We start from the raw sequence: 27,646 nt of genomic DNA on the forward strand, positions 1-27,646 counted from the left end.
TTAAAAACAATGCTAGTTCTACAGCTCAACATTCACCATCTAAACGGGCCAAAGATTAACGTCTGGCACTTCAAACCAACCACAGGCCTTTCCCTGTAGCAAGCACAACCCGTGGGATCCGACCATCACGCAACCTCAATGTGCCTGTAGTACCTGAGATGACCGAATAATAGCTGCGTGATCATGGTTCCAGAACAAAAGCTACGGCAGTGGATTTCCCGGAGGGGGGGGTTACCAACGGACGCTGGGCAGGACCGAGTTCCTGCATAGCTTTATCCGCGGTCGGACACGGGGCGGCCCCTCAAGCCCGTGGGCTCTGGGTCTGGCAGAGTTAGAGCGGGGCTCAGGCCGGGTGGGGAACCCGCCAGGTGGGGCTCCCACCTCGGGTCCGAGCCTCCCGGGGAAAGGGGCGGAGGGGCAGGGAAGGACCGGCCAGGCCCAGACCCCGCTGACCGGCGCGGAAGCCGCACCCTCCTCGCCCCAGACGCCGGCAGGGCGGAGCCACGCGCCCGAGGCCCCGGCTGAGACGCGCGGCGCGGCGCGGCGCGGCGCGGGCTCGCTGCTGAGACGTATGGGGCTACCACAGGAGCGGCTGCGCCGCCCGCCCGGGTCAGCGTGGTGCGCATGCGCGGACCCGGCGCCATTTTGGTGGCCGGGCGCGGAGGTGATTCTACACTGAGGGGGAACGCGGCGGCGGCAAGGGTGGCAGTGGCAGCGTTCGTGTGCTCGGGTCTGAATCACTGAGGGAGGAGGCGGTGGAGGAAGAGGTGGCGGCGGTGGCGGTGGTCGTAGCGGTGGCGGAGGAGGCGGGTACGAATCAGCTGCGGGCAGAGACATGGCCAACATCGCGGTGCAGCGAATCAAGCGGGAGTTCAAGGAGGTGCTGAAGAGCGAGGAGGTCAGGAATGGTCTACCGGACACCCCCACCTCAGCCCGGGGCGGGAGGGCCCTTCCTGCCGCGGCCCCGGCGGCCCCGGCTGGCCGCGCCGCGGCCGCCTGTCCGCCGAGGGGGAAGCGGCGCTCTCCCCTCCTCCTCCTGCCGCCTTTCCCTCCCCTCCCCGGGCCCTGGGATAGGCGGTCTCGCGGGCGGCCGGCTGGCCGGCCGGCCTGGGGAGGAACGGGCTTTGGGGGGACGGATGCAGAAGCGCTTGCCGGGGACACGTGAGCTCGGGGGAGAGCCCCGAGGCGGCGGCAGCATCTGGATGTGTGGCTCCGGGGTGGGGAAGGAGCAGGCCGAGAAAACCCGGGAAGTGGGTTGGGGGAAGGGGGAACAGAGTAACTGGATCCCCGGCAGCGGCGCACCTCGCAGGCCCTCACTTTTAGGGGTGCTCTGGGCATCGCTTGCCAGGCCTTCGCTGCCTTTTCTTTGAGGAAGGAGCGTACAGAGCCCTTAAGTCTGGACGAAAGGAAGGTACTCAGTTACTCCCTTGTAGTAGTGTTGGGGGACCCATGGAGGCATCATGGTCAGTATCGTATTTGGAAGGGGTGTTGAAGCAATTTGCACTACGTACAGGAAATGAATTCCAAATTAGATAAGTATCTCTTTTCCACGTACTCCACCAGTAACTAGGCCTCATCATTGACATCTAGCTACTTGTCTGTTATTAAATGATTTGAACCAGGAAAAATAATGAAGAGGATGAGTACTGCTTATTTCAAAATACTGTTCGCCAATATCAGTCTCTCTCCTAGGGCAGTGCCTCTGTGACTAGTGTGCTGTGAAACTTCATTGTGATGTCTCCTGTAGGGAACTTAAGTCTTAGTTTTGACTTAAACAAAACTAAGATATTTCATCAGATACACATTGCTGTAGCTCATTATTGAGTTACTTTTGTTCTGACACAAAATATATCACGAAATAGCATATTAGAAAATAGGGCTAGCTACCCATGAGTCCTTCAGAATTTAAATACATTAATGCTGTCCATGCTTATTTATGTGAAATATTGAAAGTAATTTAATAGTTTGATTCAGCTGTGCAAGTAATAGTAAGGTTCTTCAGATCTGAATGAACAAAAATTCCAAAATTGAATTTAGCAAGAAAATTCTGAAAATAATTATTTTTCTCAGGGTTCACATTCCACTGTCCATACAGTGCTGCATGTTCTTATGTGCTTGGTATTTTGATAATGCCAATAATGGTTTTTAAAATTAGGCATTTTAAGTATGTGCGTAATTGTTACAAATCCTTTAGCACTCGAGCCTTATTTGTGCCACTGAATCTGCAGATAATTATCTTTTGTAGAAAGTTACTTAAAGTTGAAGTGACTATATTAGCATAGTGAACAGACTAAGAAATAAGTAGTGATCTGTCTTAGTTAGCATGAACTCTGACCTCTGTGTTCATTTGCCAGAACTCTGAATGGAAGGATGACTTTGTATTTTTGTGGAACAATGCAGAAACAGTGAATGTCTGTATTCATATCCATTTTAACAGTGATTTTAACTTTTTCTTTAATAAGCAAATGTACTTTGGGATTGTAGACATATATTCTTAATGAAAGATGAGAGCTAATTCTTGTGTCAGCAGCGTAAAACATTTTTTCTACTGTAAGATTGTACAAATCTTTAGACTTGTAATGCTTTCTTTTATTTGAAAGTGTCAAGTTACTGCCCTGAAAAATCCATATATCCTCTGCTTAAGTGATGTGACTTTCTATTTAAGTGATGAGCTGAGGAGATGACTCTTCGGGTAAAGGAGGCTTGCTGCCAAGCCTGATGACCTGAGTTTGGACCCGAGGACCCACATGGTAGAAGGTTGTTCTTTGACCTCTATACCCACACGTGCAAATAAAAGTTCATTCTTATGTCTGAGATTTAAAAAATTGTCATTGTCTCTGAGGAAAACAGGAACAGTGCCTTTATAAACCTAGCAGGAACCTAATCCAGGATAGTAAACAGCAAAAGATACTTGGAAAAGATGAGATAGAATTTAATACTGTGAGCTGGATATGGAAGCACAAGCCATTCCCAGCACTGGGAGGCAGAGGCAGGCTGATCTCTGTGAGTTAGAGGCCACCCTGGTCTACAGAGCGAGTGCCAGGACAGCCATGGCTTTACACAGAGAAACCTGTCTCAAAAAACCAAAAACATTTAGTAACATAAAAAGCACAGCAGGTAATTTTATCCTCAGTCAGTATTTTATTTCATCCACATTTGAGTGTGTTCAGTTCCATAGATAGGCTGCTGGTTAATTTTTACCTTAATGAAGGACCCATAGTGCAATCTATATATTTTCTTTAAGTATATAAATGTAGTCTTTCAGATAGCTGATCAGGTAATTATTTCAGCATGTCACCTCATGTAAATCTCCAGTGTACCAGGTTTAATTCATATGCTGGTGGATCTAATGACTTATTTTTGGCCAGGGATCATAGAGAGATCGTGTCTCAGAAAATACAAAGATAGCTACCACTCGTTGAATCTGATCATAGGAATTGGCTATAAGTGGTTATTTGCTGAGTGTATTAGTCAAAATGTAAGCACTTAATATAAATGTTAAAGATATAGTCAGGTGCTGTGGAGAGGCACTCACCTTTGTGTCAAAGGGGGAGGTTGTGTGTTTGCCAGTATACATTTCACAGTATAGTGAAAGGATTTATGAAACTGATTATTTGTAGGGGAAGTTGCATGATTGGGCATACTATGGATTTTGAGTCATGTGAATGGCACTATTTTCATAAAGTACTATTTGGAGATGGGCCTTTTATCTGTTAGATACTCTAGAATATGACTGAATTTTAACTAGTGGTTCAGAGTTGCTCAGAATACAAAATTTGCCAAAATACATTATAGTTTGAGTCAAGTCATTAGCAAGGTGACTTGCTAATTGTGAGGATCAACAGATTAAGCCATGATTTAGTGTATTCATAGGTTGTGCTTTGCTACCAATTATTGCTGCTGCCATTTACAGAGTGCCTCTTCTATTTATATTTTACTGCTAATTCTTAGCAACAGGTCTTTGAATTAGATCTCCTGTTTTTTTTTTTTTTTTTTTTTTTTTTTTGGCTTTTCGAGACAGGGCTTCTCTGTGGCTTTGGAGGCTGTCCCTGGAACTCGCTTGGTAGTCCAGGCTGGTGTCGAACGCACAGAGATCCGCCTGCCTCTGCCTCCCGAGTGCTGGAATTAAAGGTGTGCGCCACCAACGCCCGGCTAGATCTCCTGTTTTTTAAATGAGAAATTAAATAGTTTTTTAAAAAATATTTATCTATTTATTTGTTATGTATACAGTGTTCTGTCTGTATGTATGCCTGCAGGCCAGAAGAGGGCATCATTACAGATGGTTGTGAGCCACCATGTGGTTGCTGGGAATTGAACTCAGGACCTCTGGAAGAGCAGTCATCATTCTTAACCTCTGAGCCATCTCTCCAGCCCCAGAAGTTAAATTATTGTCTGCAAACATGACTTTAGAATTTGAGTTTGCTTATGTTAATATGCACTACACTGTCATGGCATAGTAAGAATAAGCATACTTTTAATTGTCAAGATTGGTCCTACATTTTTATCACTTGTAATGCTTTGTATTGTTAAAGCACTTAAGCACAAGTTAATGTTAGTATAAACTCATTAATTGGTACCTATAATCAAAGGTTTACTTGAATTTCAACATAAGATATTTTTAAATTTGAAGTTCAGTGATACAGAGTGTCCTTAAATCAGTGTATAGCATCTGGTTTATATCTGGTTTATATTTATGTTCATTTCTGTCAATTTTATTTATTTTTTATAATTATTTGTTGATATTTTCTAGTACTCTCAAAGGGAATGTTTAGATCTGTGGTATATGCAAGTTTCTTTCATGAAGCTATTGTTGTCTACTAAGTTTTTCTTAGTATTTAGTCTTTCATAATTTTGAATTTTATTATGTTTATTATGGTCTATCTGGCTTGGCCTAGATTATCTTTTTTTTTTTTGGTTTTACGAGACAGGGTATCTCTGTTATTTTGTAGGCTGTTGGTCCAGCCTAGCCTCGAACTCACAGAGATCCTCCTGCCTCTGCCTCCTGAGTGCTGGGATTAAAGGCGTGCTTTTAATCCCAGCAACCTAGATTATTTTATATGAAAGTAACTTGCAATTTTCTAAAATAATGTGTTTTGATTTCTGTAGGACATAGTTTCCCATTTCTTTTCTTTCATAAGAGACTGTCTGCAGTCCTTGGCTGTTCTGGAACTTACTGCTTAGGTCAGGCTGGCCTCAACTCACAGAACTCAACCTGCCTCTGCCTCCTGAATCCTGGGATGGATGAAAGGTATGTGCCACCGTACATCCTTAGGGAATTAATGAAATTTTGAGCTTTTTTTTTAAAATTGTGAGTGGCTCTCCTTTGCAATAAGGTGTTTATGAGTATCTCCAGTGTCTAACATTGGGTGCCCTTACTGCTGCTAAACATACTACCCTTGTCAGTAGTGTCAAGTAAATGTCTCTTGACTGCCAGTTGGTAAGAACTGCTATTGTAGACAGAACTCCTTTGAAGAACCCATAAGAATGTCACTATATAAGGTGTGTAAGTGTACCCAAAGGGTGGTTGAATCTTTTGTCTTTAGAACTTTAAGTTTGTTTTCTCCTTTAATTCTTTCCCTTTTCTTGTGCATACCTGTGCGTGCGTGCGTGCGTGCGTGCGTGCGTGCGTGCGTGCGTGTGTGTGTGTGTGTGTGTGTGGTCATTGTAGGTAAGTGTTCTATCATTAAGCCATATCCCATCTTCTCTCCGTTCTGACTTAAAAAGGCAAAGTTACCTACAAAAAACATGATGTAAATAGAATTTGGAATTTTTAAAAACAGATTTTCAGTGCTTATGACCAAATTCAGGGCTTTATGTGTATAGTAGGGTAAGTGCTCCACTGCTGAGTACATACTCCTGAGGTCCTAAAGTTTTTTTTTTTTTTTTTTGGTTTTTCGAGACAGGGTTTCTCTGTATTGTTTCTGAGGCTATCGGTCCAGCCCGGCCTCGAACTCACAGAGATCCGCCTGTCTCTGCCTCCCGAGTGCTGGGATTAAAGGCGTGCGCCACCACCGCCCGGCGGTCCTAAAGTTTTTAAGAGTTGATTTTTGTGTCTCAGTTTTTTTAAGACAAGGTTTATCTGTGTAGCCATCAGGCTGTCCTGGAACTCAAATCTGCCTGCCTCTTCCTCCTGGGGCTAAAGACCTGTACCACCACTGCTCAGCAAGAGTAGAATTTTTCTTCAGTAACAGAAGCTACAGTTTGTTATCTTTGGGAAAAAGCATCCTTTTCCATATCAAAGTAAAACACACATACAGTATAACTGGCATTCAAATCAAGAAACAACATTAGCAGTACCATAGGAACCCTACCTCCAGTTACTTTTCTCATTTTTAAAAAAAGGGTCTGTGAAGCCCTGGTTGACCTAAAATATGCTATGTAGACCTGCTGGGATTTTTGTTGTTGTTCGTTTTTGTTTTTTTGTTTTTTTTGAGACATGGTCTCTCTTTCTCTCTCTCTCTAGTCTTGGCAGTCCTGGAACTGGCTATGTGGAACTCACAGGTTCTCCTTCCTTCCTTCCTTCCTTCCTTCCTTCCTTCCTTCCTTCCTTCCTTCCTTCCTTCCTTCCTCCCTCCCTCCCTCCCTCCCTCCTTCCTTCCTTGTCTCTCATAAGGGAAGACACACCACAGTGAGAGGACAGGGCAGACAGTCTCAGGTGTTGATTCGTCTTGTTTGAAACAGGATGTCTCTTTTTGTTGTTTCTTGAAAGCCTGACATGCTTGAAGTTTCTAGGGCATTGTCTGTCTCACCATAGGGGCACTGGAACTGCATTACTTGGGTTTGGAGATGTGAAATCCAGTGCTAACCTTTGTGCTTTACTCACTGAGCCATCTTTTTTTTTTTTTTTTTTGAGACAGGGTTTCTCTGTATTGTTTTGGAGGCTGTTCTGGGACTCTCTGTAGACCAGGCTGGCCTCGAACTCACAGAGATCCACCTACCTCTGCCTCCCTAGTGCTGGGATTAAAGGAGTGAGCCACCAACGCCCAGCTTGAGTCAACTTTTTAGTCCCTCAGTGACTGCTTATGTGAGTTTACCACAGTTTTTAAAATTAAGAGCTTTGCTATTAGTGGGAACAGCTCTTAGGGAGGGTGGCCAAAGTGAGGGATATATAGGCTTCAAGGTGTTAATCTCTCTTTTTTTTTTTTTTTTTTTTTTTTTTTTTTTTTTGGTTTTTCGAGACAGGGTTTCTCTGTGGCTTTGGAGGCTGTCCTGGAACTCACTTTGTAGACCAGGCTGGCCTCGAACTCACAGAGATCCGCCTGCCTCTTCCTCCCAAGTGCTGGGATTAAAGGCATGCGCCACCAACGCCCGGCTCAAGGTGTTAATCTCTTATAGGAGGCAATTTGTAAACTGAGGAAAAGTGTGTGTTGAAAATGTCCTTCCTCAGCTATGTGGTGAGGTACACGCCTTTAATCCCAGCACTTGGGAGGCAGAGACGGGGATGTCTGGTTTAAAGCCAGCTTGGTCTACAAAGTGAGTTCCAGGACATACAGAACACTTAAGAGACATCCTGTCTCTGACCACCACCCCCCAAAAAAAGAAAAAGAAATTGTCCCTCCTTTCCCAACTTTTTTCTTTTCTTTCTTTTTTTTTTCCTGTCTCTTTTTGAGATCACTTTTTTGGCTAGGAATTTTTATTTTCAAGACAGGGTTTCTCTGTGACTTTGGAGTTGTCCTGGTATTCCCTTTGTAGACAAGACTGGTCTCTAACTCACCTGCCTCTGCCTCCCTAGTGCTGAAATTAAAGGCATGCGCCACCAACGCCCGGCTAGAATTTCTTAATATATGTCTCATATTTCCTATTATGTGGATTTTTTTATTCTTTTAAAGTATGATAAAATACACGTTTGAACACAGTTCATTTGTAGGGCACTTGCCTGGTATGCGCAAGGCTCCGTGTTTGATCCTATTACTATCCCCTGGCCCGATAAGACACTTAACAAAGTTTGCCAGCTTAATCACTTTTAGATATATACCTAGTGGTGTTAAGTAGATTTACTACATGTTGTGCAGCCATTGCTACCATTTTCTCCAGCACTTTTCTTACCCTGTAAAACTGATAAAAATCGGTACTCAATAACACTCTTCTCTCTTCCCCCATCCCTGACAGTCACCATTCTCTTTTCTGTTTCTGTGAAGTTGAGTTCTTACTACATTTAATTGGTTCTTTTATGACTGACTTTGTTTCTCGTAGCTTTATCCCACCTTTGCCTTATAAAGTGTGAGCTAGGGGATGACTCGGTGGGTAAGGTGCTGGCTGCTCTAGGTGGAGAGTTGAGACCCCCAGCACTTATGTAAAAGCCGGTACAGTGGACTGCCTCTGTAACCCCAGCACTGGGAATGGCTGCAGAAGCAGGCAGATACCTGGGACTTGCTGGTTAGCTAGTCTAACTGAGATTGTAAGCTGTGGGTTCACTGAGAGACCATTGGCTCAAAAAGGAAGGTGAGGGGTTGTCAGGAAGGCTCAGCAGGTAAAGGCACTTGCTTCCAGTCCTGACCTGAATTTGATCCACAGGATCCACACAGTGGAAGTAGAGAATTGACTTCTGCAAGTTGTCTTCTGACCCCCACTTGCTGGTGCCATGACACATGTGCATCCCTCCTCCAGAAAATAAATCAATAAATGTAAAAAGCATTTAGTAGAGGTCTGTAGAAGAACATACCTGTCGGGAGGCAGAGGCAGGCGGATCTCTGTGAGTTTGAGGCCAGCCTGGTCTACAGAGTGAGTTCCAGGACAGCCTCCAAAACAATACAGAGAAACCCTGTCTCGAAAAACCAAAAAAAAAAAAAAAAAAAAAAAAAAAATAGAAGAACATACCTGAAACTGACTGCTAGTTCCATGTACATACAAACAATTAAGGTAGGGGTAGTGTTATGGCTCAGCTCTTAAGAGTAGTTACAGCAGCAGGACAGTGGTGGTGTACACCTTTAATCCCTAGCACTTTGAGGGCAGGGGCAGGCAGATCCCTTGTGAGTTTGAGACCAGCCTGGTCTACAAACCAGGACAGCCTCCAAAACCACAGAGAAACTCTGTCTTGAAAAAAACCAAAAAAAAAAAAAAAAAAAAAAAGAGTAGATACAGGTTTTACAGATTTCCCAGGATTGGTTCTAGCGCTCACTTTGGGCTGCTTACAACCTTTGGTAACTCCAGTTCCAGGGTTTTCACTGTCTTCTGCCTACCCTGGACACTTTACTCACATTGACCACAAAGACACACACTTATGTAATTAGAAATAAAAAAAGGTCAAGTATGGTGGTGATGCATGCCTTTAACCCTAGCTTTTGAGAGACAGAAGTAGGTGGATTTCTATGAGTTCAAGGTTAGCCTGATCTACACAGCAAATTCTAGACCATTGAAATACAGAAGAATTAAAAATGGTCTTGTACCGCCATTTTCCTTTATGTTCTCTGCTGTCTATTTCGTAGTCATACACTTTATAGCTTTCCTGGTCTATTTACTGTCAGGGATCAGGGTTACACTTTTATCCTTATATAAACTTGAGACTTTGTGTTTCAAAGCTTTTGAACAGTACTGAACTACTTGCTGTTTAGTTGAGCTCTAGGATCTGAACCAAGCCCATATTTGATACTGTGTTTATATGTACGCCATAGCAGATGTGGTGTGGCTGGAGAGCAACTTGTGGGAGTCAATTCTCTACTTTCATATGGGTTAGCCACCGAGATAACATTCTAGCCCCTTGCCTTATTTAAAAATGAATTATGTGCTGGGCATTGGTGACGCACACCTTTAATCCCAGCACTCGGGAGGCAGAGGTAGAGGCAGAGAGAGGCAAGCAGATCTCTGTGAGTTCGAGACCAGCCTGTCTACAAATCCAGTTCCAGGACAGCCTCCAAAACAATACAGAGAAACCCTGTTTCGAACCTGTCTCGATGTGTGTGTATGGGGGGGGGGGGGTGTTGATGATCAGAGGACAATTTGGAGGATTTGGCTCTGTACCCACCATATGAATTAATGGGATTGAGCTCAGTTTGCCAGTCTTGGCTTTAACTGCAGATCCATCTTCCTGATTCCAATCCTTTGCTTTTTTTGTGTTTTTGTTGAAACAGGGTCTCTGTACATAGCCCTGGTTGTTCTGGAACTCAATATGTAGAGATCAGGCTGGTTTCCAACAGTAGACACCCTTTCCCCTCTCAAATGCTGGGATTAAAGGAATTAACCACCACAGCCTTCTAGTCCTTTGGTTCTGTAATTTGAGGCCAAGTATGGGGCACATGCATATAATCCCACCACCCTAGAGGTTGGCATGTGGCAAGAAGAAATCATCAGAACCAGGAGATTAAGACCTACCTGAACAAGAAAATGAAATTCTGGTTCACAAAAAGAAATGAATGAAACTTGCTTATCCTAAAATGCTACCTCTTCTTTTAAAAATAGGGTCTCATCTATTCTGACCTTGAATTTACTGCACTATTCTCCATGTGCCCCATAAGAAATAGGGATTCAGAAGCAGGTGGATCTCTTGAGTTCAAGGCCAGCCTGGTCTATAGAGACAGGACAGTCAGGGCTACACAGAGAAACCCTGTTTCAAGAACCAAAATAAACAACAAAAAAACTTTCAGGGACCTAACATACTGATATTCCATTCTCCTCTGTTCAGGCACATTGTAGGTAAGTAGGAGGCACTTGTATTCCTGAATAAATGTAAAGATTTGGGGGGAGCTTATCCCACCCACCATGAAAGTAATACATTTTGTTCTGCTTCTGAGACTAGGGAAAGGGTAAAATTGATGGTCTCCAGGTCAAGTTGCACATCTATTCCATATATGGCTACTGATTTAGTTGAATTCTCTATTTAGAAAATGAGTGTTCAGGTAAAAAACTAGGAAGCAAGATGGTCAAAAGGAACTTATTTTGGCTTTATTTTGTTGTTTTTCCCTTTGAAGATCTCAAGGGGCATCTATCTATGTAGTATGTATGACATCATCGGTATCCCTATGGGTTCTTTTGTTTATCTTCGTAATTTATTCAGCAGATACTTATTGAATACTGCTTAGGTGGTTAATAAAATAGAAGTCATCATTGCTCTACTCAGTAGATTTTGGACTGCAAAGGTGATGTGATGCTGAGCAGCTAATTTTAAATGTGTGTATAGCTAAGGGAAGCTGTAAGGTTGAATAATTTAACCTCAGAGAGTGTGAGTTCCTTGGGAATAACCTTTACACAGCCATACTTGGAGGGTAATTTGAATAAGCTTAGTTATATGTTAGGAGGATCAGCTCTCTATGTGTAGAAAGTTGATAATCGCAGGGTGTTGGTGGCTCACTCCTTTAATCCCAGCACTCGGGAGGCAAAGGCAGGCGGATCTCTGTGAGTTCGAGGCCAGCCTGGTCTACAAGAGCGAGTTCCAGGACAGCCTTCAAAACAATACAGAGAAACCCTGTCTCGAAAAACTAAAAAAAGAAAGGAAGAAGGAAAATTGATAATCATAACAACTAAAGATGGAAAAAAAAAACTTTCTTTTCCTTTTCTTCCTTTGCCCACCCCGCCCTGTTGGGACAGAGTCTCATCATATGCCATGGCTGGTCTGTAACTTGTTATGTAGACCACACTGTAAACAAGTCTGCCTGCCTCTTGTCTCCTGAGATTAAAAGCATGGGCTCACCTTGCCCAGCTTATTGTTGAGTCAGTGTTTGTAAATATAAAAGTTAGAGGTTTGCTTTAGTTGGATAGTGAAGGTTATCTGTAATTCCACCACAGAGATACTTCTTTTTTCTTTTTGTCTCTCATCTACATCTACCTTTTTTTTTTTTTTCCCCCGAGACAGGGTTTCTCTGTGTAGTTTTGGAGGCTGTCCTGGCACTCGCTCTGTAGACCAGGCTGGCCTCGAACTCACAGAGATCTGCCTGCCTCTGCCTCCCGAGTGCTGGGATTAAAGGCGTGCGCCACCACTACCTTTTGTTTTAAGACAAGGCCTTATATCCCAGGCTAGCCTCGACTTCATTGTGTAGCTGAAGACAACGGTGAATTTCTCCTTCCACCTTCCAAGTGCTGAGCACCACCTTGTCTTTTTTTTTTTTTTTTAAATTTCAAGACAGGGTTTCTCTGTGTAGCCCTGGCTGTTCTGGAAGTACTTCTGTATATCTACCTGCCTCGTGTCTCCCAAGTGCTGGAATTAAAGGCCACTACATCCTCCCCTTTTTTAGTGTTTTGAGATATTAGCAGTGGTAGGCATTTGTAGTCTTACTACATAGCCCTTGGACTTGATACTGTTAAGGTCAGTACTCAAAGAAGGAATACTCAAAGTTAGGTGTTTGTGTGGAATGATGAAAGATGAGCTTGGAAAGGGTGGTAGAATCCAGACCACTTAAAATGTTTTAGGAGAGTTTGGAAACCATTGGAGGGTTTAAAGGAAGAGACAAAGTTTTGGGTGGTTTTTGTGATGGGAGAGAGTGGGGGTGGGATTTGAGGAAAAAGGATCTGATCAGTGGTTCTCAACCTTCCTAATGCTGCGACCCTTAATATAGTCAATCCCTCATGTTGTAGTGACCCCCCACTATAAAATTATTCTGTTGCTACTTCATAATTGTAATTTTGCTACTGTTATGAATCATAATGTAAGTATCTGCTAGCATGACCTAGAGATTGAGAACCATTGATCAGGAGGTTTGAGTTGTGGATATAACAAGAAACAAGATAGTAGTCAATAATTTAGATAAGTAGGGCAAGTCTGGAGGAGGTCTTCAGGTGGCTTTAGCATTATAGATTAAAAAATCTTTTACATTTGTGAGGTAGGGGCCAGCCATGTATGTGGCTTCACTGTTTCCTACAAACTGTCTTTAACCTTGACCTTTATCTCAGCCTGGTGAGTGCTGGGACTACAGAAAGACATCACCATGCCCAGCTAATAGACTTCTTATGTTCAATGTACAGTCCTTAAGGATGTACCTTCTGTCTTTAAATTCTCAAAATGGTTGTCCAGACAAGATCCCTTAAGTTCAGCAAGGAAAGACATAAGACAGCTGAGCTTGCCTCCTTCAAACAGCTTTTTCAGAGTTTTTTTCCCCAATGGCTTCTATTTTTACTTTTTAAAGTTTTTACCGATGATTTAAAGAAGATTAAAAAATGTAATTTAGGCTGGGCGTTGGTGGTGCACGCCTTTAATCCCAGCACTCGGGAGGCAGAGGCAGGCAGATCTCTGTGAGTTCGAGGCCAGCTTGGTCTACAAGAGCGAGTTCCAGGACAGCCTCCAAAACAATACAGAGAAACCCTGTCTCGAAAAACAAAAAAAAAAAAAAAAAAAAAAAAAAAAAAAGTAATTTAGGGCTGGTGAAAGGTTTATCAGGTAAAGAAAGGTGCTTGTTGCCAAATCTACTGACCTGAATTTGATCTCTGAGATTCACATGGTGGAAGGGGACTACCTACTACAATTGTCTTATCTGTACATGACACCCTGTGCACAGATAATAAAAATGTTCAAGAATGTATTTTGATGGAACACATTGATCCCCAGTTAAAACCAATGTTTCAGTAGTCAAAAAGGATAGAGGAAGTTGTCTTTTTCTTGAATCAGGTCTTGCTGTGTAGACTAGGCTGGTCTTGAATTGCAGATCTTCCTACCAGTTTTCAAGTGTTGTCACCACAGGTTTATGCCACTCTATCCAGTTGAGAAAGGAAATTAGCTTGCTATGGAGAAAGGGTAGGAAAACTCCAAATGATCATTTGGGACAGTGTCTAGGTTACTTGGAAAAGAGATGATAGTAAATTGGGTTAGAGTTGAGTAGGGAGCTGAAGAGTAGTGCTGGGATATGCTTAAAAGGCACAGACAACAAAATCTGATCGATTAGAAAACACCCAAGTCTTTAGTTTTAATAATTAGTGATGATGCTAATTTTTGAGATAGGTGAGATGATGGAAAAGAGCAAGAATTTTGCTATGTCCTTTTTAGGTTTATGTTGATGGAAATAGCAAACAAGCAGTTCAGTTTATGAGTCTGGAGGTGAGCTCTGGAGAGATTTGACATAGGTAAGGTAAGCAGGTGATATATTTAAAGCCTTAACTGGGGAATCTTATCATAGGGTGAAGTTGTCTAAAATACAGATTTTTAGGATGAAGTCCTGGTCTTTGTTTTCAGCACATACTGAAATTGAAACTGAGGAAAACTAACAGGATAGAGCGAGTTAATACTTGTGTTAAGTAAGAAAAGGAGAAGTGCGTGGTGTCAGTACAGTCAAGAGAAGGGTGTTAGGAAGAAATTGGCCTGCTCTTCTGCTGAGAGGAAAATGACCATTGAATTGTCAACATAATTAAACCATTGGTGTCCTTGTTGGGAGTTTTTTATTAGAAAGGTGAAGAGAAGATAGAAGCTGATTGGGATGGGTTGCTGAAAGATGAGGCGAGAAAGTGGCATTAGGAGTGTAACTTAACAGGACAGTTGAGAAGAGAGGCCATACAGAATTGGGAGAGTCAGGCTTGAGGGAGCTTTGAAAAGAACTCTGGCAGATAATGGAGTGAATTATATGTTGGTGGGTAGGAGAATTTGATTATGCTAGAGAGTAATAGAAATTTTTTTCCCTAAACAAGATTGCTAGGGAAGTTTCAAATTCTTTGAAAAAAGAACAGGGGTAGGGTGGTATTCATAATGAAGTGGGAAGATTAATCTTTAATAGAAACAGAGACACATACAACAGTGTTAAGTTTCATTTGGCATTTTTGGTCTGCACTTTAACAGACCAGTTAACAGTGGTTGTGTTTTCTCTAGCAGTGGTGCCTTGGGGGGAGAGGGAAAGTTTGTTTTAGTTAATTGGGAGATGAATTTAACTAGCTCAGGAGTTTCAATGAGTATCATGAAAGAAAACATCAGGTTTGTCAAGAGTATTTTGTAAGAGTCTTAATAACAAATGCCCCTGGAATCTGAACTAAGGAGAAAAGTGAGGATATTAGAAGTGGTCAGAAAAAAAGTGGTCAGAGGGTTCATATTGGGTGGGTTTGCAGTGCTAAAGACAGTGAACTTAATTCAAGGCAAATGGGAATCTGGGAACAATGGAATAATTTGGGGTAAGATATAATTTTTGTTGACAAAAATCAAGGAGATTATTATAAGAATGAGGGTTTGAAGCCAGGCAGCATTCTGGAGGCAGAGACAGGCAATCCTCTGAGTTTGAGGCCAGCCTGGTCTTATTATATTTCTGGTAGTGAGCCTAGCCTTTAATGACTAAGCCACCACTCCAGCCCAAGGCCAGCCTGGTCTACAGAGTGAGTTCTACATAGAGAAACCCTTTCTCAAAAAACAACAAGCAGTAGAAGAATGAGGCTTTGTAGTTAATTAATATTGATCAGGAACATAGTCCTGTCTATGTGCTTTTTGTGAGAATTTATAAAATGTACACATGGTGCTGGAGAGATGTCTCAGTGGTTAAGAACATTGTTAGCTATGCCAAGGACCTGGGTTTGATTCCCAGGGTCTTTGTGGTGGCCTCCAACTGTCCACTTCCAAAGGATCTGATGCCCTTTTCTGACCTCTGCAGGAACAAGACATGAACTTAGTGTGCATGCAGCCATGTAAGCAAAACACTCATACATATAAAATTAAAAAAAAATCTGTCTTAGGTACAAAAAAAAACTTTCTTAGGAAAGTACGATATATACAGTTTTTCATCTACTAAATTAGTGGTTCTCAACCTTCTCAATGCTGTGACCCTTTAATACAGTTCCTCATGTTGTGGTGACCCCCAACCATAAAATTACTTTTGTTCCTACTTCATAACTATAAATTTGCTACTGTTACAAATCATAATATAAGTACCTGATATGCAGGTTATCTAATATATGACCCCTGTGAAAGGGTTTGACCCCCAAAGGGGTTGCAACCCATAGGTTGAGAACAGCTGTACAAGATTGTTGCTGATGCCAGTATCACTTTCTTTTATTTGGTAGTCCTGGAGATGGAACACAGGGCTTCTCCCATTCTAGGCAAGTGCTGTGCCACAGAGCTACATTCATCCCCAGCCCTCTTTTGCCTTTTATTTTGACACTAATTCTTACTAAGTTGATCCAGGTTGTTTCTCTTGATGGAGGGTCTTGTTTAGGACAGAATATTGTGGATTTATAACTACCTTTCTCTTCCCCTGCTGGAGATCTCATGTGTCCTTTAGAGGACCAGTCTTTGAGAAATAACAGATAACTTGGGAACTTCCTAGGAGTTTTGTGCTCACTTATGCCTCCAGTAATGCATCCATCACTATAAAGGTATCAATTGGTGTGAGTTCCCACAGAGAACATCATGAGATTCTGCTCTGTTAATTTGTGATCTGTATTTTTCTACCTTTCCAGTTTGAGGGACAGTCTCTATGTCCATCATTATCACATTTGTTTGTTTGAGGTCCTTGAGTTTCCAAGGGAAGTGCCTTACTGACTGAGCTGTCTCTCCATCCTGTTTACTTTTATTCTAGTGCCTCTGCTGGTTTATTCCTTTGTATTATGTGATGATCCTTGAAGCTATCCTTCAGTTGTTGGATTTTTATATTATTGTATAAGCAGAAGTTTCTGTCCCGCCAGCAACTCACAAATAAACACACTGAGACTTAATATTACACTATAAATTCTTAGCCAATAGTTCCTACAATGTAACCCATTTCTATTAATCCATGTTCTGCTCTGAGACTTGTGACCTTTACCTCTATCCCATTTTGTGTGTCCACATTTTCTCCCATCTGGCTGTTGTCTCCTGACTCTGGCCATCTTCCCAGCATTCGAAGTTTGGCTCTCCCACCTAACTTTATTCTGTTCAGCTATTGGTCAGTCATCTTGTTTATTAAACCAATCACAGTGACAAATCTTCATAGAGTACAAAGGAATTATTCCACAGCATTATTGTCTGTTCGATGTTACTTCTTCTGCTGTGATTTGCATAATTATTACAGCATTTGAAAAAAATTGCAATGAATGATAGTTTAACTGTGTTATAGGACTGGGAATGCTGGTTAAATAGGGCAGTAAATTTTATAGTGTTGTTATGTTTCACCATACTACTTGCTTTGTTTCTTAAATTTATTTACTTATTTTTTCCAAGACAGGGTTTCTCTGTGGCTTGGGGGCTGTCCTGGAACTAGCTCTTGTAGACCAGACTGGTCTAGAACTCACAGAGATCCATCTGCCTATGCCTCCTGAGTGCTGGGATTAAAGGTGTGTACCACTACCACCTGGCTCCAATGGCCTCTTTTGACTTCCATGGGCACCAGACAAGTGGTGCACAGGCATTTATGTCATAGTCCTAACAACATATATTTATGGGCTAGTAATGTATCTCAGTGAGGTAGAGTGCTTACCCTAGTATGTATAAAGCCTTGCTTTGATTCTCAGTACATGTGTGTGGTGACACATAACCAAAATCCCAGCACTTAGTATGCTGAGGCAGAAAGATTGCCACAGCTTTGAGGCTGGTCTGGGCTGCATAGAGAGAACAGTAATAGCCAAAAATGAGCAGTAATAGCACAAATTGATACTTTGCATTCATCAATGCTGTGTCAAGGATTGCTTTCTATACTGTTTTTTTTTTTTGTTTTGTTTTGTTTTGGTTTTTTTTGTTGTTGTTGTTGTTTTGTTTTTTTTTTTTTTTTTTTTTTCCCCAGACAGGGTTTTTCTATGGCTTTGGAGGCTGTCCTGGAACTAGCTCTTGTAGACCAGGCTGGCCTCGAACTCACAGAGATCCGCCTGCCTCTGCCTCCCGAGTGCTGGGATTATGGGCGTGCGCCACCAACGCCCTGCCTTTGTTTTTGTTTTCAATCCCTGGCAATGTATTAAAAATGTGTCAACCCTTTTGGTGGGGGAGGGTAGTGTTCGGCTTTAAGCTACAGTCTAGCACATGCCTTGTATACCTGTGCACTTTTTTTTAACCGTTTATTTTCATATTTGTGTGTGTAAATGGATGCACATGTGGGTGCGGGGAGATTAGAGGACAGCTTGTCTTGGTGTGTGGGTTGTTGGTTCTCTCCTACCACATGGGTTCTAGAAATTGTCACTTTTGGTGTCAAATCCCTTTACTTACTGAACCACGTGGCTGGCCTTCTTTTCCTTTATCCTCCCCTGTTTCTTTCCCTGTGTCCTTCTTTGGAGACAAGGTGTCATGTATTCTAGGCTGGCCTCACATTTGCTGTGCTGCTGAGGATGATCTTCAGTTTCTGATCCTCTTCTTCCCATCTCCCTAGTTTTGAGATCATGCCCAGCCAGGATTTCATGCCTTTTAGGTACTCTTACCAACTGACTGATTCTGTACTTTCTCATTAGCACTAATGTTCAATTAGTTAGCTTCCTATAGATTTTCTTCAGCATTCTGTGCTGCTTTGCTCTATTTTAATAGTTACATTAGGAGCCGTGTCTCTTACTCGGAATATTCCCCCTCCCTTCCCCTTGCTTTTCTTCTTCTTTTTTTTTTTTTTTGGTTTTTCGAGACAGGGTTTCTCTGTGGCTTTGGAGGCTGTCCTGGAACTCGCTCTGTAGACCAGGCTGGCCTCGAACTCACAGAGATCCGCCTGCCTCTGCCTCCCGAGTCCCCTTGCTTTTTGAGACAGGGTTTCTTTTACTGCCCTGGGACTTGCTATGTAGATTCAAACTCAGAGAGGTTCCTGCCTCTGTCTCCCTGGTCCTGTTATTAAAGGTATGCCTAACTTTGCTTGGCCATCTAGTTTGTGTTAAGGCATTAATAATGCTTTGTAGATCCAAAGGAGTATCAGGAAAACCACAGCGAGAACTCCTGAGTCGTGCTGACCTGTTAGAAAGTTATAGAAGAACAGCTTTGCAGTTATCATCACTAAAGTTGCAGTGCCAAAATGTCACACTTCAGGGGTTTGTGTGAGAGCCTCAGCCTCTGGTTGTTGCACTCTTCTTGGATAACATACTGTTTTTCATGTTTTAGAAATTGTTTCCATAATTAGTCTGGCAGCAGAACTGAGTAAATTCTAAAACAAGACTTTGTAGCTGGGCAGTGGTGGCACATGTCTTGAATCCCAGCACTCAGGAGGCAGAGGCAGGCAGCTCTCTTAGTTTGATGCAAGCGTGGTTTACAGAGTGAGTTCCAGGACAGCCAGGACTGTTACATAGAGAAATAACAAAAAGTAAAAAACAAAATCACAATAAAGCTTTGTGATCAAAGGTTTGTAGGTATTTGTTGTTAAGCAATGGGTAATGATGCAGTGTCTGCTTAGGTAACTTCATTTACTCTGAGAAAAGTGCTGCTGGTGTCTTAGGTAGCATGCCCAAAGGATCTGGGATTGACCCCAGCACCACCACTACCCCCCCTTTTTAAAACAAAACAACCCCAAAAAGATAAATTACAGAAACAGTCAAGTTTATGTTATCAAAATAACATAACAATTGTAATAAAATGAGACTTGCATGTCTAGTGACATGCCCAGAACTACTGCCACAAGTCAGGGACAGAGCAGGATCAGTACACCTTTGATCCAGAGGCTATGCCTTTCTAGGACTGTTGTCCATGTTTCCTAATGTTTCAGAGTCACACACTTGAGATTTTTAAGTTAGGATGTGGGAGTAGTGGAAGGTTTGGATTGTGAAATAATTGTATGTTTAAATTAAACCACAAAACTCTAAAGAGTAATTGTTAACTTGTTAGAAAATTGAGTTTTGAAAAGTCCTTGTTTTTAACTTTTAATTTTCTTTTTATCTTTAGTTACTTGCAGATAAAGACCCTACTCTAGACCATGTAGAATGCTTCTTTATAATGGGATTCATCATGGTGATGGTATTTTCTTGAGCTGATTTAGTCAATTCTTCATACATTAATAGTGTTTTTTTCTCTAGAGTGAGAAAAGATCCATTTTTTCCCTCTGAATTATAATATGGGGGTGATGTGGACAGATAGAAGGACAGGTATAAAAATGAATAATTATTAGTATTTTACTAACCAGAGAATTGGGACAGTTGCAAGAAAAGCAGTTTTCTAATTTGTTACCTTCTCTTTCCTTTTCAAAAGCTTGACTCTTAATTAGATCCATTAGTCCTGCAACATATTATCATTGTTTATTTATTTTATATATAAGAAGTGGATGCTATGTAGTTGTTTTTGAAAGCAGTGATGATTTACAAGATGTTTTGCTTGAAAATCTTAATGGGAGAAAGGAAGTCTGAAGGTAATACTGTGACTGCTCAAATCTTAACCGGAGAAAGGAAGTCTGAAGGTAATACTGTGACTGCTCAAATTGGTTGGTAAAACGTAGTGCCTCCAGTTTTTTAGCATTCACTCTTGTACATAATAGACAAAGTATTTTTGCTTTACTAAAATACACATTTCCTCCTCCACCACAAATTCAGAGTTCTAATTTCCTAAGATACAGTAGGAAGGTTCTTGTGTGCATGTATCATTAATAATTATCTTTTGAACGAAAAAATGAGATACTGTCATCTCAGAAAAAAGGTGAAACCATTAGGATGCTTTTAGAATGCATAAAAATCATGTTTTTCCATCCTTTGCTTTTACTCAAATATGAGTGATGAAAACTTAAAACGAGTTATATACTGTTTCTATGTTAAAATATTTATTATAAAAAAAGTAAAGTTGATTGATGGTTTTTATTTGAGGTGAAAAGAAGACACTTAAAGACCTTAAACAATAGTCATTCTTGCAGTTCTATCCATTCAGAAGGTGCTCAAAAAACCAACAATTTCACTACTGAATTTTTTGTTAAGCTTTCTTTCATAAAAGTAGGCATGTTACTTACATAAAAATATGGAATTCAAATTTTAAAAACTTGCACATTGGGGTTTAGTTTTTTTTATTTTTTATTTGGTTTCTCTGTGGCTTTGGAGGCTGTCCTGGAACTTGCTCTGTAGACCAGGATGGCCTCGAACTCACAGAGATCCACCTACCTCTGTCCCCCGAGTGCTGGGATTAAAGGCGTGTGCCACCAACGCCCGGCAGAGTTTGGTTTTAAATTGAGAAAACTGGTAAATTATGAGCGTTTAGTATGTAAACCAATAAAATAACAAGAAAAACGTAAGATGGTAAATGGAGAGAGCTCATTTACAGGCAGGTAGAACCTTTAGAAGAGAATGCTAATATGAATCACATTGGGTGTTTTTCTGAATTAAGATTACCATGGCTCTTGAGGATGGGCTGTCACAAGGTCTTGAAAAATACTTTGAGAAGCATTAAGTCCAAAATAAGTAGATTAGATAAGTTTAAAGTAGGTTTGGTTTAGTCAGAAGATGGTTGCCATTGAAGTAAATGAAGCAGAAAAATAAGGGCATTAGAATGAAGCAGAAGATAAATTGAAGGCATTAGCAGATACTAATAGTGAATTTAGGCTTTTTACCATGGAAAGGAATGCTATGCCTAGAGTGTTTATCATTGTGGTGGATGGTATAGTAATTTACTTAATCAAATATCTAAAGTTGTTATAATTAATTCATGAGAGCTTAGGTCCTAAATGGCTTTTACTAAACCATACATTTTGTTGTGACTGACCAGAGATAGTGTAGAGACAGTATATCTTAGCAATCAACTGCAGATGGATAGCATACACTGTATTGGCCAATGAAATAATTTGTCTATAATAAATAAGGTCAGCAAGTAATTGTGCTCTTGTTCAAATTGGTACTATTTTATTAAAAATATTGAAGATATGTTTATTTAGATTTTTTTTAGGTTTTAGAAAAGCTTGAACTTGTTTTACTAAAGTAGATAATCACATGAAAAATGAGTTTTTTGGGCTGGAGAGATGGCTCAGAGGTTAAGAGCACTGACTGCTCTTCCAGAGGTCATGAGTTCAATTCCCAGCAACCACATGGTGGCTCACAACCATCTACAATTTAATCTGGTGCTCTCTTCTGGCATGTAGGCAGAACACTGTATATGTAATAAATAAATAATCTTAAAAAAAAAGAAAAATGAGTTTTTTATTTTTTTAATAGGTAATATTTTAAAATAGGCTTTCTTGTTGATATAACTAACATTTATTTTCTGTTTATTTTTAAGACGAGCAAAAATCAAATTAAAGTAGATCTTGTAGATGAGAATTTCACAGAATTAAGAGGAGAAATAGCAGGACCTCCAGACACACCATATGAAGGCAAGTACTTTTTTCTGTATCAAAATATTGTGTGTGTTAGAACTTGTCTGAAAGATTGAGTCATTAATCTTGAGCATCTATCTATAAAATTCATGGAAGGCAATCTTATTTGGTTTAGGGTATACTGCAGTTTATAAAATGATCAATTTTGACACTTAACTGATTTTCATACTGAGTTATAGCTAATTATAATTTTTTTTCAAATACATTTCATAGAGCCAGGTTACAGGTTATGTAGGCTAGAATTTAACATGTCTTATTCTGCTATGCCATAAAGCATAAAACTTCTTTCTTTACCTTGTTCTCAATTCTGTTGTGTAAAGTAGCCACACATTTTATAGCATGATAGGATTAAATATAGAATGTTACTCAGACACCCTCAATATGATTAATAACAAACCTTGTCTTACCATTTTGAGTAATAAGATAATGGTTTTGCTTTTTAAGCTCCCCCTCCCTATCATTTCATGTTGCATTTGGTCACTTAGTTATATAGGTTTTTGGATACTTAAAAAATAGCTTTGCTGCTTTCCATGTTCATAATTATGACTTTTAGCTCTTTACCTGGAATTAAGTATATGATAAAGGAAGAAACTCTAGTATTTGGATTTCTTAGACAAATCATCATTAATGAGTATTATTGCAAATTTGGGTCATGTAGGATAAACATGGCTTTTGCATATTTGTATAATAAAAAGCATATGACCTTATGTGGTAGCTCTTCCTTGTATCCATTCAGTTTTCACCTAATCATACAAGGTAAGTATAATCCTGTTTAATAGACAAATTTGAGTTTAGAGATAAGTCATTTGTCTAAGGTCAAACAGCTGGAATTTAGCTTGCCTTTGACTTCAAAGCCTATGCTTTTAAATAACTTTCTGCTTTTGATGAAATCAGGATTCACCAAGTATTAATATGGTTGCTTATGGCTTCTTTAAATGTGCTCTTAGTTCAGAAAATCCCAATATTCTTGGCAAAGTTTGTTTTCATTCAAGACCTTAAAAGATCCTAGGCGGTCATTAGAGTATCAATATAAATTCTTTCTCTTTTGATACAGGGCTTTTCTTTGTAGCTTCAGACTCTCAGCAGTTCTCTTGCTTCAGTTTGCAAAGTGTTGGGATTATAATTTGGGTTTCATCTCTCTTACCACCTGCTCTCTCCCTGCTCCTGTCTGATCTGTTGAGACAGGTTCTCCTGTGATCTAAGCTGTCCTCAGACTGGCAGCTGTGGTTGAGGCTAGTTCTGTGCTGCTCCTCCTCCTGCTTCTATTTTCCAGCTGCTGGGTTTACAGGTACAGGTCATATGCCTGGGGTACCAATTTTGAAGTGCAAAAAAAATTTGATACTGCTAAATATCCTATACCTACCAGTATGTCTGGCTTGTTGTCCATGTTCTCTCCTAACCTACAACTTCTTCCCCCACCTCCACCCCCCAAGACAGTGTCTCACTATGTAGCTCTGTCAGGACTTGAACTCATAGAGATCTGCCTGTCTCTGTCTCCCAACTGCTGGGATTTAAGGTGTATTCCACCACACCTGGCTGGTTTAGTTCTTTTGATATTGGAAGATTTTAATAATCTTATAAAAATCAAATGTCTTTTTTTTTTGTTGTTGTTGTTGTTTTTTTTTTCCCGAGACAGGGTTTCTCTGTGGCTTTGGAGGCTGTCCTGGAACTCCCTTGGTAGTCCAGGCTGGTCTCGAACTCACAGAGATCCACTTGCCTCTGCCTCCCGAGTGCTGGGATTAAAGGCGTGCGCCACCAACGCCCGGCCTCAAATGTCTTAGTAGCAAATATTGTTTTGATCTCCTATCTTCTTTTAATGGCAGGTATTATAATTTTTTATTTTTTTTCATTATTTCTTTGTGGTACTAAGGATGAAATTCAAAGCCTTGTGCGTGTTCCCAAGCAGTTATAAATTGAGTTACATCCCTAACCTCATAACTGTTCCTGAAGTGCTTTTTGAGATTGTTCAGATAGCTTTAAAATGCAAAAGATAGTATTTCTATTCTAGAGCTCTCTGGTAAACTTGGATACATAAGGGACCTCTTAAACTCAGTGGATAGAATTTTTTTTTTTTTACCTTTTTAGCCATGTTTCATAAGTAAATGAACTTTAAATTTTTCTTAATTAAAATAAAACATTCCATATTTGTCAGAAACAAGTTATTTAAAAGTTTATTTCTGCAGCTGCTTCAAAATAAGACAGTATTTTTATTAGTTTCCCTGTGATTTGGGGGCATGTGCTTGACAGTAGATTGTTTTAAGATCTTTTTAGTCATAAAACTCTTATAGTAATATTTGAAAAAAAGTACCATTTAAGTCAAACTTTTCCTATTGAATATTATAAACACAGGTGAAAGATTGGTTTACTGTGGAAGGCTTGCTGTTTTGTTTTTGAGGTATGGGAGTTTTTGTTGTTTGTTTGCCTTTTTTTTTTTTTTTTTTTTTTTTTTTGAGCTGAGATAGGCATTCTGAGCCTAGAATTCAGGGCCGTGTCCTTGCTGGCAAGCTCTAACTCTGAGCTGTGTCTCCACAGCCTGCTTTTGTTTTTGGCCTAACTTAAAGCTAAAGTAAAAGTTTGCTTGTAAAATAAGTCATCTGTATTATCATTAAAAGGCAATTTTATGTAGTATTAAAAATAACCAGATTGTCAAGGAGAATAAACATGAAATATTCCCATATTGCATTTCACTCACTCACTCAGTTTTCTTAACTTCCTTTTCCTAAATAACTTAGTAGTAAAGAACTAATTTAGTTCTTTTTGTGTAAAAATTCTTTCAATTTGTTGCATTTAAATGAGCAGTTCAGTAATTCTCATCCACTTCCTTTCTTCTCTTTGGAGGAAGTTAAAGTTCACAATTGTTTCTCTGGACATAGTGGGCCAAGGCTTGTATCCCTAGCATTTGGTAAGCTGAGGATTTCTCTGAATTCAGGGCCACCCTAGGATCCTTGAGTCCCAGATTATTACTAGGCTACAGAGGATGTGTTTTAGCTTCACCCCCACCCCACAGGAGAAAGGAAAAGTTGCTAAACATTTGATATTTGGAAACTATTTCTAAAGTTGTGTGTAGTGGCATATCTCTAGAGCTATTTAGGAGGGTGAGAGGAAGAGTTACTTGAGCCTAAGAGTTCAAAGCTGGCATAGGTAACATATCAAGACCTGTTCTCTAAAATAAAGCACCATAAAACATAAATAGAATAAAAATTAAATCCTTCAGAGGTAAAATAAATTATATTGAAGCTTGTTGTGTATAATAATAAAAGCCCCATATTGAGTGGTGGAGCTACTTGTATGACTGTGGGCCCTTGAGATTGCAGTACCCAGCAACAGTTAGTTGCTTTAATGGGCTATGATGTTTGCACACGTGAGATCACTTAATGATGCACTTCTCACATGCCTTGTCAAGTGGAAATTATTGTATGCCATGACCAATCTTACAGTGGTTTTGTATACAAGTTGTTGTATAATGGAAGACAAACAGTGTAACATGGAGTAGCAATAAGATTTTGAGAACTCCACAATCTTAACAGTATTTATATAATATTTCTGGGCTCTTAAACTACTCCTAAAAATCATTTTAAGCATTTAAGAAGGAAGAGCTTGGTGACAGATTAGATTTTATGAAGATGACACACGGGAATTTAGTCAGACAAAGAGACTCTTCAGGGAGAAGAAGGGCCTGTGTAGGCACAACACTGTGTGTGCTGCAGCCACTTCCTCATGTCATTCTAGTCTCCTTTTAGTAAACTGCTCAAAAAGAAAGGGGAGTCCACAGTATTCAAGCTAATTTCATTGCACCTGTATTTGGAATTGTTATTTATAATTCTTAATATAAACGGTTATCTCCGGATTTGCAGGGTTCTTTTCAGTACCCTTCTGTTGCCTGTTTCACTTTTACCATATGTTTTTGATTTATATTTCATGTTTAATTCATATATCATCTAATAGAGGGGACTCTACCAAAAAGAATATAAGACAAAAGACAAAAAGAGCTGGAGTAAGAAAGCTTTTGAAGATTGAGCATGATATTGCATTTCCGTAAGCCCAGCATTTACAAAGCTGAGGCAGGAGAATTTCAGGTTAAGGCTAGCCCATACTAGTCTTGAACTTTCTATGAAGTCTTGGTTGGCCTTTCCTTTTTCTTTTCCCCTTTCTTTCTTTTCCTTTGCTTCACCCCTCACCCTCCCATAGGGTTTCTCTGTATAGCATTGGTTTCTCTGGAACTCACTCTGTAGACCATAGTGGCTTCAAACTACAGAGATTCCTCCTGCCTCTGCCTCAAGAGTGCTGGGATTAAAGGAGTGTGCCATCAACTCTCTAAGGTGATATTTTGTTTATGATCTAACAAATAAAGCTTGCTTGAAGATCAGAGTGCAAAGCTAGCCACACTACTTATCTATAGAGGCCAGGCAGTGTTGGCACATACCTTTAATCTCAGCACTCAGGAGACAGAGGAAGACAAATCTCTGTTCATTTAAGGCCACCCTGAGCTACATGAAATTGATCCAGTCTAACAGAGAAACAGCATTGGCAGAGGTGAGAACTCTCTAGTGGCTGGTCACTTTGCCTCTCTGATCTTCAGCTTTAACCCCAATATCTGTCTCTGGGTTTTTATTATTAAGACCAACTAGAATTTGTGCTATAACTCTGGTGGTACTCTTCTTTCAATACTGTCCAAGTGCTGGGATTACAGGTATTTGGTCATAAATGGAAAGATCAAGGCTTTGGAGAGAACTAGCTAAGAGAGCCTTTTCCTGTTGTTAATGATGTATCCCTTTATCTTTATACTGTCTATCCTTTAAATCCTTGCCTTTTTTTTAACCTTCTGTTTCCTGTCTAATATCTTTTACCAGGTGAACTAGATAAAACAAGATCTCTGAACCTTATGCTACTAATTAGTAATGAAATATTTGACATTGGTTTGTCTATAAGAGTTAATGTGTCTCTAGTTCTGTTACTGTTAATTAGTATAATTACAGTGGGAATTTTATATGCTCTAAGTATTCTTATAAAATCATGACTTTGGTTATTTTGGGATTTTAATTTTCTCAGTACAAAATAATAAATATTTTGAAACAGTCTTTCAGTGTATTTGGTTTTATGTATTTGAGTTGATCAGCATTCTCAAGTTTTTTCCCTTTTTTTAAAAATTTTAGGTGGAAGATATCAACTAGAGATAAAAATACCAGAAACATACCCATTTAATCCCCCTAAGGTATTGTAACCCTGTCTTTGTGCATGGAGTTTTAAAAATATTTTGTTATTTCTTGACTCACCTTACTAATATGAATATCAATACATTTTATTACTTATTAAAATTACAACTTGCTGTGTTAAGTGTGAATAAATCTAATGGACATAATTTCAGGCTTTGGTCAATGGCTTGCTTCTGAAGTTAGAATGAAAAGCAAAGTTTACTAATAGTAACCATTGATTGCTGTATATTGGAGTACAATTTGTATCTCATAATGGCCCAAATACTAGCTTTAGTTAATTAGCTGTATTATTGATTTAGAGAGAGGTTCTTACTTGTTTTAAATAAATGTTATTTAAAGAAGTATATGTTCTATACTCATTTAGAAATTGAAGATCAAGGATTAGCT

General features: G+C 40.1%; 1 protein-coding gene across 2 annotated transcripts in view; it reads left to right on the forward strand.

Annotated features, from left to right (window-relative positions):
- Positions 1–374: 374 nt before the first annotated feature.
- The window catches only part of Ube2k (ubiquitin conjugating enzyme E2 K), a 50,254-nt gene continuing 22,982 nt past the window's right edge, over positions 375–27,646 (forward strand). Inside the window, exons 1-3 of one of the 2 annotated variants that reach the window (XM_040747117.1) lie at positions 375–664; positions 21,950–22,043; positions 27,200–27,258. In XM_040747117.1, coding sequence (XP_040603051.1) covers positions 572–664; positions 21,950–22,043; positions 27,200–27,258 — 246 coding nt within the window. In that variant the 5' untranslated portion in view covers positions 375–571. Of the gene's footprint in view, positions 665–705; positions 899–21,949; positions 22,044–27,199; positions 27,259–27,646 lie in introns of those variants that run through there. The other variant, XM_040747118.1, reaches the window with a different exon arrangement.

Source organism: Mesocricetus auratus, unplaced genomic scaffold (genome assembly GCF_017639785.1).
Source record: "Mesocricetus auratus isolate SY011 unplaced genomic scaffold, BCM_Maur_2.0 Super-Scaffold_100006, whole genome shotgun sequence".
Taxonomy (NCBI): domain Eukaryota; kingdom Metazoa; phylum Chordata; class Mammalia; order Rodentia; family Cricetidae; genus Mesocricetus; species Mesocricetus auratus.